The 15,598-nt window shown below is 41.6% G+C and overlaps 1 protein-coding gene across 2 annotated transcripts in view; it reads left to right on the plus strand.

The window, feature by feature from the left end:
* ankh (ANKH inorganic pyrophosphate transport regulator) overlaps positions 1-13,991 on the plus strand; it is a 165,178-nt gene extending 151,187 nt beyond the window's left edge. Inside the window, exons 9-13 of one of the 2 annotated variants that reach the window (XR_010005725.1) lie at positions 5,803-5,932; positions 7,604-7,727; positions 9,988-10,087; positions 10,297-10,468; positions 11,442-13,991. Coding sequence is in view for 1 of the 2 variants with exons in the window: in XM_003219797.4 (XP_003219845.1) it covers positions 5,803-5,932; positions 7,604-7,727; positions 9,988-10,087; positions 11,442-11,558 (471 nt within the window). In the remaining variant the exon portion in view is untranslated. The remainder of the gene's footprint in view (positions 1-5,802; positions 5,933-7,603; positions 7,728-9,987; positions 10,088-10,296; positions 10,469-11,441) is intronic. The other variant, XM_003219797.4, reaches the window with a different exon arrangement.
* Positions 13,992-15,598: the final 1,607 nt, after the last annotated feature.

The following is a 15,598-nucleotide window of genomic DNA, read 5'->3' on the forward strand; positions in this document are numbered from 1 at the left end:
TCATCGTAATCTAGAACATCTAAGAACTGCCCGCAAACTAAATCAGAGGCAGCAACGTTGGGCTTTATTCTTCGAACGTTTCGACTTCCAGATTCATTATGTGACCCCAGCCCAGACCAAGCAAGCAGACGCCCTGTCACGTAAACCGGAATACGCTGCAGGACGCAAGGAGACCTTTGAATCCCAACTGCTACAACCTGAGAACTTTGCCACGCTCACGGTGGGGAACACCAAATCCATTCCCATTGGTTCAACTTCCCCTACTCCAGGACCCATCTGTGCTCAAGAAATCAGGGCTAGTCAGCAAGCAGATGCCTGGGCGCAGGACCAACTTCGCCAAGGTCTGCATTTCCCCTTTTCGCTTAAAGATGGGCTGCTCTGCTATAGAAATCATGTTTATATCCCACCCGGACCGGGCAGGGAAAAAGCGCTTCGTCTGTGTCATGACTGCAAACCAGCAGGACACTTCGGACTATTTAAAACTATGCATTTGATCCTAAGGGATTTTTGGTGGCCCAAGATCCGCAAGGATGTGGAAAAATATGTCAACACCTGCCCAGTATGCCAGCGCTCCAAGATACGAAGGGAGAAGCCCTCAGGACTTTTACACCCCCTTCCTACCCCATCTCGCCCATGGGAAATAATTTCCGCGGATTTCATCACTGACCTACCACCTTCCTGTGGATTCACCACGATCTTAGTGGTGGTGGACCTATTCACCAAGTTAGCCCATTTCATTCCCTGCGAAGGCCTCCCCACGGCCAAGGAAACTGCGGATCTATTTCTTCAACATGTTTTCAGACTACATGGATTGCCCAAGAGTTTAGTCACAGACCGTGGATCTCAATTCACCTCTCGTTTTTGGAAGGCACTACAAAAACTATTGGGCATAGACTCTCGCTTATCTTCAGCTCATCATCCCCAAACAGATGGGCAAACGGAGCGCACCAATGCCACTTTGGAGCAGTATCTTCGCTGTTATGTAAACTATCAACAGGACAATTGGGCTTCTCTGTTACCACTGTCTGAGTTTGCCTACAACAATGGAGTTCAAGCTTCTACAAAAGAAACGCCGTTCTTTGCAAACTACGGCTTCCATCCACGTTTCTTCCCCCCTGTCATTGAAACTTCAGAGGTTCCCGCAGCAGAGGATTGGCTGCAGGAACTCACAGCGGTGCAACAACTTTTGCTCCAGCAACTGGACCAAGCCAAGGAGGACTATAAACGCCACGCTGACAAACATCGCCAGCCGGGCCCCGAAATCAAGGTAGGAGATCGGGTTTTTCTGTCCACTCGCTTTCTGCCCTCCCACCGCCCTTGCCGGAAGTTAGATGCCCGTTTCGTTGGTCCCTATCCAGTGGTGGCGCAATTAAACCCCGTGACTTTCAAACTCCAACTTCCGCGTTCAATGCGCATTCACCCCGTGTTTCACCGTTCCCTGCTCCTTCCGGCGGATGGTGTGCGACCTGATACAGACCAACCGGCCCCCCCTCCTGTTTTGATGAATGGGGAGGAGGAGTTCGAGGTTGAGGACATTTTGGATTCTCGCTTTCACCGCCGCCGCCTACAATATCTCATTGACTGGGTGGGTTTTGGCCCTGAGGAACGCTCTTGGGAAGACGCCTCCACAGTCCATGCTCCTGATCTAACCCGTCGCTTTCATCAGACCTATCCCACCAAACCACGACCTCGCGCCTCGGGGAGAGGGCCCCAGTTTGGGAGGGGCCTTGAGGAGGGGGATAGTGTGATGACCCATGGGCCTTGTAGTCCTGCTCAGGACATTGTAATTCCTGATGAAGATGAAAACTTGGGTTTTTTACCTTCCCAGTCTGAACTGGATTCCTCTCAGCCAGATCTTTCCCAGGCAGATCTGGGAACCTTGCACCTGCAAGAAAGTTGTCTCCCAGAAGTATGTCAAACAAGCCCAGAGCCTACTTCTCCCGTATTCTTGCGCCGGGAGTTTTGTAAACAACAGAGAAGTTTGGATTCAGCTTCGCGCAGGAGTGCGAGGATTGCAGCTAAGAATGTGGCCAATTAAGACTGCTTCTCGTGAGAATCTTTGGGGAGTCTCACATCTGGTCTCAGAGTTAGCTTTCGGTTCTGATTCCCAGAGAACTGCTTCGGCGGGAAAGCTAGACTCTATTTAGGTGTTTTACCCGCGTAGTAACTTCGCGGAGTCAATTCGTCAGCCTACGGAGCGAGTTGTGTTTGGACAGCGCGCTCCGGTTCAAGCCTCGCTCCTGCTCAAGCCTTGCCTTGCTATCCAGCCTTCGCCTTGCTTCCCAGCCTTTGTTTATCTACGGACCTTGCCTTGTTTCCCAGGATCAATCCTTGCCTTGTTCCACGGATTTATCAAGTTATTCCACGGACCTTGTTCTTGTTCTTAGTTACCTTGTTCCACGTTCAAGCCTTGTTTTAAGTATCAAGTTATTTCCTAGCCTCGCTCAAGTTTCATGGACTAAAGGACCTTGTCATCTCCCCTCACTTTGCTTGGCAAAGTGAGTGTTTCGGTTATTGGATTACAACTTTGGACCTTAATATTTCTTATTGGACATTGCTTTTTTGGACTAATTCTGACCTTTCCTGAAAGGTCTAATTCCGAACTATTTTCTACACTTGTTTTTATTAACTTTATATATTCCTTCAATAAAGATATTAGATAGATTCTGGCCTCTGTGTATGGTTATTGGTGCTCTGCAGCCTGGGTCGTGACAATATCTCACAACCTCTGAGGATGCCTGCCATAGATGTGGGCAAAACGCCAGGAGAGAATACTTCTGGAACATGGCCACACAGCCCGAAAGACATACAACAACCCTGTGATCCCGGCCATGAAAGCCTTCAACAACACGAAGATAACAGTAATTGGACAGAAAACCTAAAATATGTGATAGCTGCAATATAGGCTACGATAGCCCGAGGATGGAGAGAAAATACAAGATGGGATTTAGAAACTTGGTGGTCTTATCTCTCAGAATATATAATCAATGATTTCATTAATCAAAGGAAAAAAAACTAGTATATGAATAGTCATACAAAACTCCTGTATTTTATAATGTGTTTTATGAATACTGATGTAAGTTAATAATAATTTTAACTGATTTATATTGCACTGTATAATTTTTATATATGCGTTTTATTGTAAGCCGCCCTGAGTCCCCTGTTGTGTGAGAAGGGTGGGATATAAATATTGTAATAAATAAATAAATAATACAGAACCGGCATAGGAAATGGTCTATTCTAACCAATAAAATAGACTGAGATGATAGATATAGCACTTTGAACCAGGCTTTCCACACAGTTAAATTGATGCAATGACATCATTTGGAATTGCTGTTCCAGGAGGGAAGGGGGAAATGGGGGGGAGAGGGGCACCAGGGCAAATCTGTTGCCACATGCGCAGCTCCCTCTCAATGACCCTTTTTCCATCACATGTGGGAAGCATCGCCATTGTGCAAAGGATCCATGCTGGAGCCAGCACAACATGGAAATCCTCCTGTGTTGTGAGGCAAGCATCCAAGGGTGCTTCCACCCCAGTGGGACATTCGCTGGAAATCACATGATGCTGTGTGATGGCTAGCGTGGGGCTCCGTCCCCAAGACAGGGTGGAAGCATCCTAGGACACTGAATTAGATAAGTTTGATGAGGTTGTAAGAGTTCTTAATCTCTAACGTTTATCCTATTTAAATGAGAGAATTGATCAGGCTTCTGTTATATACAGTCGGCCCTCCTTATGCATGGATTTTGCATCCATGGATTCTTTCACCCACTGCTTGCAAATATCACACACACACACACACACACACACAAAATATCCAAAAAGCAAACTTTCATTTTTGCCATTTTATGTAAGATTTTGGTGTGTACTTCTGAATGTTGTTATTGTTGGTGGATTTCATGGTTATGATTTGCAATCTTGAGAAGGCCATCTTAAATTATTTAACAGTGACCCACCATGTAATCTGAATCCATGATTTCCAGTGATTGCAGATCATCAGGGCCCCATAATAGTAAATGGCTGCTAAGTAAACGTGAACACATGGAATTATGCATGTACAAGTTGTCACTATTTAATAGCATGAGCATGACTGTGTTTGTGACAGGCTCTGAAATCGAACCCAGTGTAACATTTTTTAAAATACTATTATTTTATAGAGCACTTCAAACTACCTATACCTTTTAAGAGCTCTTGTTTTTAATATAAGAGATGTTGTATGTTTAATTGTATCTGGCATTCAGAGTATCTTGACAATTTAGGAATAATCTGCCTAGGAGCTTCCGGTGGCCTAGGGGATAAAAGCCTTGTGACTTGAAGGTTGGGTTGCTGACCTGAAGGCTGCCAGGTTCGAATCCCACCCGGTGAGAGCACGGTTGAGCTCCCTCTATCAGCTCCAGCTCCATGCGGGGACATGAGAGAAGCCTCCCACAAGGATGGTAAAAACATCAAAACACCCCTGGGCAACGTCCTCGCAGACGGCCAATTCTCTCACTCCAGAAGCAACTCCTGACACGAAAAAAAGAGAATAATCTGCACCTGTACATTGAGTACAAATGAAGAAGAAACACTATGTAAATAAGAAAAAAATTATAATCCAGGTATTTTAAAATAAGGAGCCCCGGTGGCGAAGTGCGTTAAAGCACTGAGCTGGAGACCGAAAGGTCCCAGGTTCAAACCCCGGGAGCGGCATGAGTGGCTGCTGTTAGCTCCAACTCCTGCCAACCTAGCAGTTCGAAAACATGCCAATGTGAGTAGATCAATAGGTACCGCTCCGGCAGGAAGGTAACGGCGCTCCATGCTGTCATGCTGGCCACATGAACTTGGAGGTGTCTACGGACAACGCTGGCTCTTCGGCTTAGAAATGGAGATGAGCACCAACCCCCAGAGTCAGACATGACTGGACTTAACGTCAGGGGAAACCTTCACCTTTTACCTTATTTTAAAATAAGAAACATGAAAATTTAAATTTGGCTTCAAATTATTTGGTTTTGCTATGTCTTCAAGTCAGGTAAGATTTATGGCAACACTTGTTCAGTGTAGGTTTATCATTGTCTTCCTCTTCAGCTGAGAAGATCTGACTTACCCAAGATCATCACTGAGTTTTCACGATTGAACAGGGATATGAATCTTAGCCTTCCAGAAACCTAGACAAGCAAGCAGATCACCACACTGACTCTCTTTTAATAATATACTTCAGCATTATTTATGGATAATTAACATTATTTTAGCATTATTTACAGAGAGTTGCTTTGAAAGAACTGAAATATGGGAGCAAGAGATGATAGGTGTTCCACAGAGCAGGAAATGTCACATTAAGTTGGATAGTCCTATTTAATGGATTAAGTCCATAGTCCAGGAAATAATGCACTTGAGGGAAGGATATTAGAGGCAAAGATGAAGTATTTTTGAGAAGACAGAAAAGCTTGGAAAAGATCATGATGCTGGGGAAAATGGAAGGGAAAAGGAAGAGAGGCCGACCAAGGGCAAGATGGATAGATGGTATCCTTTAAGAGACTGGCTTGACCTTGAAGGAACTGGGGGTGGTGCCGGCCAACAAGGAGCTCTGGCATGGACTTGTCCATGAGGTCACGAATAATCGGAAACGACTAAGTGATTGAACAACAACAAATTCTTCTGAACAAGGCAAGATTTCTAATAGGGCAAAGTTATGTTTGGGGAGTAAGCAATCTTGATATTTCTAAACATGATGATTAACTAAATTGAGATTACAATATATTATAGGTTGATGACATACCATGGTGCCCACTTTTTACTATTTCTTTTTCTGGTTCTCCTTCCCACAGCTCTGTTTTGTGATGTTTTGGACTCCCAACGTGTCAGAGAAGATCTTAGTAGACATCATAGGTGTGGATTTTGCCTTTGCAGAGCTTTGTGTCATCCCACTTCGCATCTTCTCCTTCTTCCCAGTTCCAGGTATGTGGAGGGCACAATCTTTAGTATTCCCTTTAGCATCTCCTTGCTCTGTATAAACAGCTGGTCAGGTTCAGTGGGAGAAACTGAAGTGTTGCCTTAATTAAGTGGGGGGGGGGGTTTCTTTTTAGGACTCAATGCATCATTACTAAGAGTGAGCATTTGGGAAATATCTAATATAAACCTTTTCTATATTGTTCATATTGCACACAAGCAAGTCATTTATTTCATGACTTTGAATGAATCCTTTGTGCCAAACAATCTCATCTGTAAGAAGGCTAGACGAGGACTCTTCTGTCTGATACTTAATGTTTTGTGCACAGGATTTTAAAAATTTATTATTTCTGGTCCATTATTAACTATTGATGTAAACTACCAAATGAAGTATTTTCTGTGGGAGTCTCATGTCCGGTTAAAACTATGAAATATATTACCAGAATCAGATCTGTTGCAATCTATTTTCATCAACAAAACTCCCACAAGAAAACCTTTTTTAATTGTGTCAGAAGCAACTTGAGGTAAGTTGCTTCTGGTGTGAGAGAATTGGCCATCTACAGAGACGTTGCCCAGGGGATGCCCTGATGTGTTACCATCCTGCTGGGAGGCTTCTCTCATGTCCCTGCAAGCTAGAGCTGACAGACAGGAGCTCACCCCATCTCACGGATTTGAACTGCCAACCTTCAGGTCAGCAACACAACCTTCAGGTCAGCAGTCAAGCCAGCACAAGGGTTTAACTCATTGCATCCCTGCGAAATGACAGGACAAATATACAATAAATACCATATTTGACATTGAGAGTCCATATTTTAGTATCCCAGTTTTGTGGCTAGCTTTAAAAGTCCTGAACAGGCCTTAACAAAAGGACCAGCTTTTTTCGCAGGAGGGTTTTCTGTCAAAACTATTTTCTCCCTAATAGCAATCTGCCTCCCTATTCATCCCCTGAAGAAGGATTTACAGCTTTAAGTACATATTTGTGGGATATGGTGGCATTTCAGGTGAGCTGGTCTCAACTATTAAGGCAAGGATTGCACACTCCAGATATTGGATTCCAGTGCCCATCATGCCTCACAACTGGCAATGCCAGCTAGGTTGGTGGAAATAGTAGTCCATCCACATCTGAAGGGCCATGTGTTTCTTACCCTACATTAAGAATGATAATGTCTCAGACCAGCACATTGCATTAGTGGCAGAAACTAAATAACAGAACAAAAATGTCCAGTCCTATTACATGATCTTGCATTCAGCTGAGTGAGCTCCCTGCAGTCTGAAGCACAATCCAGAAATAACTTTACCTGCCTTGTGTTATTTGTACAAACAAAAAAATCCTGCATTGTTTCTAATGGCTGTCTTTCAGTTGTTCTTCTCCATTAGCAACACACAGACATAACATAAATGGCCCAACAGTGATTCAACTGTATGTACTTCTAAGCAGAACAGAGGAATAGAGTCAAACACATTTTGTGAGAATCAGGTAGTATCTGGAACTGCTTGTCTTCTGTGTCCAGATATGTGAGTTAGTTAGCTGGACTGAAGACCTATAGCTGTCAAGAATGAACACTTATTGTGAATTTCAGCCCACCTGATGAAATTGGAATGGTCTCTGTAGTAGGCCAGAACTGATAGCCTCCTCCTTGCTGCCAGGATCTCATTGTTCTTCATGCATTTTTTTTCCAGTCACTGTAAGAGCACATTTGACAGGATGGTTAATGACGTTAAAAAAGACTTTTGTGCTGGCCCCAAGCTCAGTGCTGCGGATCATTGTCCTCATCACCAGTCTCATTGTGCTGCCTTATTTGGGGTAAGTTATGTTGTATGGCGCTTCATTTCCCCCATTCCTCCCCAGTGCCCCAGTGTGGTCAATGTATTTCCATGCAATGTTCCCTTTGAGTTGCAAACACCTTGTTTTGAATAAAGAGGGTCTTTTTTATTCCTATTTACTCAAATATTAGACTACATTCTACCGCTTTAAAAGGTAAAGGTAAAAGTTTTCCCTGACATTAAGTCCAGTCATGTCCGACTCTGGGATTTGGTGCTCATCTCCATTTCTAAGCCATTGTCCGTAGACACTTCCAAGGTCATGTGGCCGTTATGACTGTATGGAGCACCGTTACCTTCCCGCCGGAGCCGTACCTATTGATCTACTCACATTTGCATGTTTTTGAACTGCTAGGTTGGCAGAAGCTGGAGCTAACAGCGGGTGCTCACTCCTCTCCCGGGATTTGAACTTGCAACCTTTCGGTCTGCAAGTTCAGCAGCTCAGTGCTTTAACACACTGCGCCACCAGGGGCTCCATCTATCGTTTTTGGCTTCGGGAATGGCTGAAATACAGGAAAAAGATTAGGAAGGCATACCTTGCATGAGCTTGCATGGTAGCTAGGACACTTTTTTTCTCGTGTCAGGAGCAACTGAAGTTGCTTCTGGAGTGAGAGAATTGGCCATCTGCAAGGACGTTGCCCAGGGGACGCACAGATGTTTTGATGTTTTTACCATCTTTGTGGGAGGCTTCTCTCATGTCCCCGCATGGAGCTGGAGCTGATAGAGGGAGCTCATCCGCACTCTCCCCGGGTGGGATTCGAACCTGGCAGCCTTCAGGTCAGCAACCCAACCTTCAAGTCACAAGGCTTTTATCCCCTAGGCCATCAGAGGCTCCTAACATGTTTATAGGCATCCATTTTTTTTTGGTAACCACATAATCGAATTAGTGTTTAGATTATAACAGCATCCATGATACAATTTTATTATAGGCGATCAATAAAAAGTGATAGTAAGACTATCTTTTTACTCTTCTTTCTCCCTGCTAATCTCTTTGTACTTGGTCCTACATGATGTGTGAGCCTTGCATTGATCCCTCCATCACAAATTTAACTCCCTTTCATTTCTACTCAGCTGACTACTCCTGTTCTCGCATATTTGACATGTCTACCCACTTTGCTTGTCAAACCTGGGTAAGATTGGAAGAGAATCATGGCTTCAAAGTTGGTGGTCTTTGCTTCTTCCAGAACACTGATGTTTGTCTGCCATATATATTGATTCTATTATATATAAAAAAAACACATGGGAAAAGTTTATTAAACTGCAAAAACTTTGTTTTTGCGGAACAACCTGCAGCACATTTTTCTATAGTTTTACAATGAATATCTCATCGAGTCTCAACCAATACAAGATAGTTTGTGGCAGTTACAAAAACTTAGTTTCTTTAGTATAACAATGACTTTCAAAGTAAGAAACGCACAATTAAACAGAAAATAACACTTTGAAACCAGGAACATAATATTTTTCAATTTTCTAACTTATTTAGGCAATCCCTCGTTATCTGAGTATGATGGCCTTCCAAGTTCTTGGAAGATGCCTGTGCTTGAGTTTTTTAATGTGTGGAGATCAGTGCACAGCCAATGAATACAGTTTTCACAGAGTGAAGGTAGTTAACACGACGACGGTGGTTCCTCAATCTGTCGCAGCCTTCTTCTGCCTTCACAGCCATTGTAACATGTACCATGTTATACCCGCTGTTGAGGTCTTCGGATTGTGCTTGGTCTGGAACCTCCTCTGCACCCCCCGCCCCCCAAGTCACTGTAGTGACGGTGAAGATTGCATCATGATTCATAACAATCATTCTATGACATCACAGCCAATGTTAACAGAAAGTATTGTTACAGGCAATAAGGAAATTATTTTTATTCTATTTTAGTACAGTATAAAGCATAAAGTTTTATCTGGAAGGGTCTATCATTTTAATGCCCTTTGTTATATTTCACTTCACTTCACTTTATTTCTTAATTAGTCGCTCTTCACCAGAGTGCTCCTTACAATTACAACTTACAATTTAAATTATCATTCCACAATATAAAAAACATTCAACATAAAAACATTCAACATAAAAACATTCAGCCTAAAAACATTCAACAGTGACTATTTGGCAAATTAGATCTGATTTACTTAAATGCACAACCAAACAGCCAAGTCTTGAGCACTTTTACCAACACAATGACTGACGATTATGTTTGTGTAAGAGGTAGTAATAGAAATTATCTCTTTTTCTTTATTTCTAATCCTTCTAGGGTTCATGGAGCCACCCTGGGAGTAGGATCACTTCTAGCTGGCTTTGTAGGAGAATCTACCATGGTTGCAATAGCAGCTTGTTATGTCTATCAGAAACAGGTAAAGAATTATAACTTTGCATTGAATTCCATGAAAATTAATTTCAACTAAGCTTGAGATCATGCTATTGTTGTTTGGGGGTGGGTCATTTAAACTCTGGTTTCATTTTATCCCTACTTAACAGAAGGTCCGTTCCCTTCTGTTTCATGTGAGGATCTCCAATGCAAAAGGGGAATTACAACAGGGACCTATTTCTGCTTGTCATTTAGGTGATTGCCCCTCATGTAAAATATTCTCTGTACATAGAATGGTTGGTGTCAGGGGAAAGAGCCTTTCTCACCAAGCTGAACCTTCTCGCTGACATATTTGAAGAAGTGCTTGTATGAAGGAGCATTCACTCACATGAGCTTCAGCCTGCTTTCTGAGGCCCCTTCCACACAGGTGAATGAAATCCCACATTTTCTGCTTTGAACTGGGATATATGGCAGTGTGGACTCAGATAACCCAGTTCAAAGCAGATATTATGGATTTTTCTGCCTTGATATTCTGGGTTATATTGCTGCATGGAAAGGGCCCTGGGGCTTAAAACTATCTCCCCCAACCCAACAATCTTCATTCTATTTAAAACAGACCCAACAGGAGTTGGGCCAGGCTGTGGCGCAGACTGTTGAGCAACCAGCTGCAGCCAGCTGCAACAAATCACTCTGACCAAGAGGTCATGAGTTTGAGGCCAGCTCGGAGCCCCGCGTTTGTTTTGTCTTTGTTCTATGTTAAGGAATTGAATGTTTGCCTTATATGTGTAATGTGAGCCCTGAGTCCCCTTCGGGATGAGAAGGGCGGAATATAAATACAGTAGAGTCTCACTTATCCAAGCCTCACTTATCCAAGCTTCTGGATAATCCAAGCCATTTTTGTAGTCAATGTTTTCAATATATCGTGATATTTTGGTGCTAAATTTGTAAATACAGTAACTACAACATAACATTACTGCGTATTAAACTACTTTTTCTGTCAAATTTGTTGCATAACATGATGTTTAGGTGCTTAATTTGTAAAATCATAATGTAATTTGATGTTTAATAGGCTTTTCCTTAATCCCTCCTTATTATCCAAGATATTCGCTTATCCAAGCTTCTGATGGTCCGTTTAGCTTGGATAAGTGAAACTCTACTGTACTGTAAATAAATTGTACAGTTGTGGATGGAAGGAGCTTATGCAAACATTTTCCTTGAATCATTTGCCAATTTCCCTTTAGAGCCCGAGAAACTTGCATTTAATATCACATATTCTTTATATTAAAGTAGACCAGCTCAGAAAAGTTTACTAATCAAGAAAGAATTAGGCTTTGACATTTCTGTATTATGTGTTTTGTCTTGGTTTACAATCTGCCACCATATTCTGTTTTTCAACCTAGAAAAAGAAGAGGAATGATAATGAGACCGCGACGGAAGGTGAAGACTCAGCAATGACTGACATGCCTCAAATAGAGGAAATGACGGACATCGTAGAAATGAGAGAAGAGAATGAGTGACAAACTGGAACTATCTGTTCTCTGCAGGGACAACTGGAAGCATACTTCTTCTCTCATGATTCATTGTTTATTTTTTTAATAAAGAGGCCTTGATTCCAGAGGTTTCAGATAATGAAATCCCTAGCATACTGAGTATGCTGGCATGGATGAGGGACTTCAAGGAACCGTTCCTGCTTTTCCTCCCTACTTTCAACTGAACTTCTTTTCTCTCTCAGCCCAAGCTGCTACTGCTGCTGCTACACAGTAGAAGAACCTCCCCTTTTGGACAGTCTCCGCTGGCCAACCAAAGCCACTCTGTTTCTTCAAGAATTCTGCTGCCGTCCTTTCATCTCCTCCAGTGCTTCCCCCTGCTCCACTGACCCTGATATGCCCCGTTCCTCTTTTTATTATTATTATTGTTAATTAAAGATTTAAAAATGCAACTTTGGGGTGGGGGGAACATTAGCTTTATTTTACTTGCTTGAAAATGACTTTGCTCTCTTGACTTGTACCACGGTGGTCTCTTGAGGTTTTGCTTTCTCATTGTTTAGTGTAATATATTGTATACTGCTACTAAACAAAATACCAAGACAAGAGGTTAAAAAAAAGGAATAAATGATAAATGGAATATATTAAATAGACATTGATAAACACATAATAAGACTTCTGTTTAGAGTTGATTATATCACCTAAGATATAAGAAAGGACTCTTTCTAGGGTTAATCAAAACTGTGAACTGTCACTTCCGCTATACTAACCATATAACATTTTTCTAAAACCGTGTATTTATTTATCGTGTGAGAAGAAATTGAGAATACAACTATAATGTATAAAAAATCACAAAGTTTAAAACTTGGCATTATGCTCAATTTCCTTTGACCAGAAGCTGGCCACTTGGAGTGCCTCTGATATTGCTATAAGGAGGTCCTCCATTGAGCATGTGGCAGGGCTCAGACCACATTGTATTAAGTCAGTGGTTCTCAACCTGGAGTCCCCAGATGTTTGTGGCCTACAATTCCTAGAAATCCCAGTAGTTTACCAGCTGTTACGATTTCTGGGAGTTGAAGGCCAAAAACATCTGGGGACTTCAGGTTGAGAACCACTGTATTAAGTGGTCTGTAGTTTTCTCTTCTCCACATTTGCATGTTGTGGACTCGACTTTGTAGCCCTATTTTTGAAGTTTGGCTCTGCATCTTGTGGTGCCAAAGTGCAGCCTGTTCAGTGTCTTCCAAGTCGCCCAGTCTTTTGTGTGCCCAGGAGGGAGTCTCTCATCCAGTATCAGCCATGGGTTGAGGTTCCAGGTTTTAGCCTGCCACTTTTGGACTCTTGCTTGCTGAGGTGTTTCTACGAGTATCTCTAGATCTTAGGAAGCTGTTTCTTGGTTTAAGGCATTGGCATGCAGGCTGATATCCAAACAGGATGAGCTGGAGATGTCAATGTTTTGGTTTTTTCATTGCTGACTGTTAATTCCCAGCGAATATCAGGTGGTGTAATACTGGCTAAACAGTATAATTCTTCAGCGATGTTGGGTGTAGACATACTGTGATAATGCGGCATGTCTCATTAAGAGCTACATCCACTGTTTTAACGTGGTAAGATGTATTCCATACTGGGCGTGCGTTCTCAGCAGCAGAGCAGCAAAATGCAAGGGCAGATGTCTTCACCATTGAAGATACTGAAATCAAAAGTGTTACTTGTAATCCCAACATTCAGTCATACTCTTTTATTTTGGAGGTTTTTGTTCCCAGACAGCATATTTTAGTTGAAGTGTCGACAAGCAGCTGTTTCCAGGGTTATCAAAAGGAAGATGACTAAAAATGAAACAAACACCTAATAGTTAAACTAAAGTTTTACTCCAGTGTTTTAGCATGGTTGTTTGTGAGCTCTGTTCAAAAATATACATTACATGCAAGGTTGCACAAAGACTATCATGATATGTCTCCTTGAGATACATAACTCTGTATAAACTTTGTTTTTTCTCCAGATTTTTTCAGTATTGAATGATATATTATAGTTTCAATACAAGAACAGAAGGAAGGAAGGAAGGAAGGAAGGAAGGAAGGAAGGAAGGAAGGAAGGAAGGAAGGAAGGAAGGAAGGAAGGAAGGAAGGAAGGAAGGAAGGAAGGAAGGAAGGAAGGAAGGAAGGAAGGGAGTTCAATGGGAAAGAACTTCCAGCCATTAGTTCTCCTGGGATCAATATTTCCCTGTGGTTTGCACATTGGTGGCTGAATTACTCATCACAGATGACCAAAATGTTTTGACATTTCTTTAGGGAAATTATATTTTTATATCAACTTTAGAACACTTGAAACAATTCTATATAATTTTGGACAAAGCCATTTTCTAGATTTTGGGAGCAGATTGCTTAGATCAGATGAAATCTTGCAATCCTGTTGTCAATATATGTGTATATATACACACACACACAAATGTGTATAAATATATATATTGTACATTGTGTGTAATTTATTACAGCGTGCAATATGTTTCTTGCTTTTGCAAAATTCAGTTTAAAAAATAAGAATCTCTAAAACTAAATGAGGTTTGCTTGTGTCCTGGAACTTGGAAGACATTACACTTCTACATTACATCTCTGCAAATGCTGAGATCTGTACACATGCAACTGTAATGGGATGTGATTAATATTTTTGCAGTCAGCAGTGGTTGTGGAAATTACTTTAAACAGGGGTGCACAATTGGTAGTACCCAAGTTAAATCCAACCCCTGCAGGATTGCTTTGGAGGATGGGGTTTTTTAAAACAACATACAGGAGGGAGGACTTTCTTCAACTGGTCAGAATTGCAGAGATTGCTGCCACCATTTATGTATTTAGGAGCTTCTTTTCCTTGTATATTAGGACTTTGAGAGAGAGAGACACAACATTTTGAGTGAGGAGAAACGATAACAGTTTATTTGTAACTTGTGAGGTAAATAAGCGTAGTTCCTTTGCCATGGAAACATAAACAGGACAATTTACTTTTAAATCCAATTCTCCCAGGATTTAAACAGTAATTCTTTAGGCAATCACTATGTAGTCTTTTAGCCTTTCCCTTCTTAAAGGTTCTAACTATATTCTTACGCTTTAAGAGCTTTCACCATCATTCGCTTAAATCTAACCTTCCTTACTCCCAATTGCTAAGACTCAAACGTAACAATAGCAAACAAGAGGATTATCACACAACAGCACACACCTTTAGAAATAGACTTAAAGCAAGAGGATACCCAAAAAGTATACTAGACTTAGCTATTCAGAAAACACAGCGAACCGACAGAAATACTTTACTTAAATATCATCCCAAGAAACAAAACACTATAATCATTTGTCCCCTCACATTGACAACACAGACCTCTAATATATATAAGATCATTACCAGACACTGGCATCTCATACAAGACATTCCAGGCTGTCAGGAGATACCCATTATTGCTCATAGAAGATCCAAACATTTAAGAGAGATATTGATTCATTCCGACCTTAGAATACCTGACACAGATCTGAAAAGATCCATCAAAGGGAATTTCACATGTGGACATTGCGATTGTTGCACCCAAACCACCAACATAAAAAAGTAGGCATGATCAAAAAATTGTAATGAATCTTATATCGGATTAAAATCGGCTATATCCCGCTTTTTGATCCAGTATCCGATGCGGGCTATCACGGCCCATCAAGCTTGTTAATTCGAAGCATTGTAGCCCTACTCTCGTTATGTCTCTTAATTTTTTTCGTAATTTTTTTGCCCCAAAATAATTTTTTAAATTTTTTTTAAAATTGGGAGTAATGTTGCTCCATCTGCTTTCAAGTCTTCAATGTCTTCTGTTGGTCAAGGTACTAGATGTGGGGGGGGGGGGGAGAAAGCCTTTAAGTGCATCATCAAGAACGCTTGCATTACTTTGTGGAACCGTTCGAAAGACCCCAATGCAAGCGATAGAGACACACGATATACAATACTTTGTAACATTGGCCCAAAAGAGAATATTATTTGAGGTAAATTTTTAAGAACGACCGATGAAAGGATAGGATGCTTATCATAACATGATAAAAGAATTGGGTTGTGTC

This window comes from Anolis carolinensis, chromosome 4 (assembly GCF_035594765.1).
Source record: "Anolis carolinensis isolate JA03-04 chromosome 4, rAnoCar3.1.pri, whole genome shotgun sequence".
Classification (NCBI taxonomy): domain Eukaryota; kingdom Metazoa; phylum Chordata; class Lepidosauria; order Squamata; family Dactyloidae; genus Anolis; species Anolis carolinensis.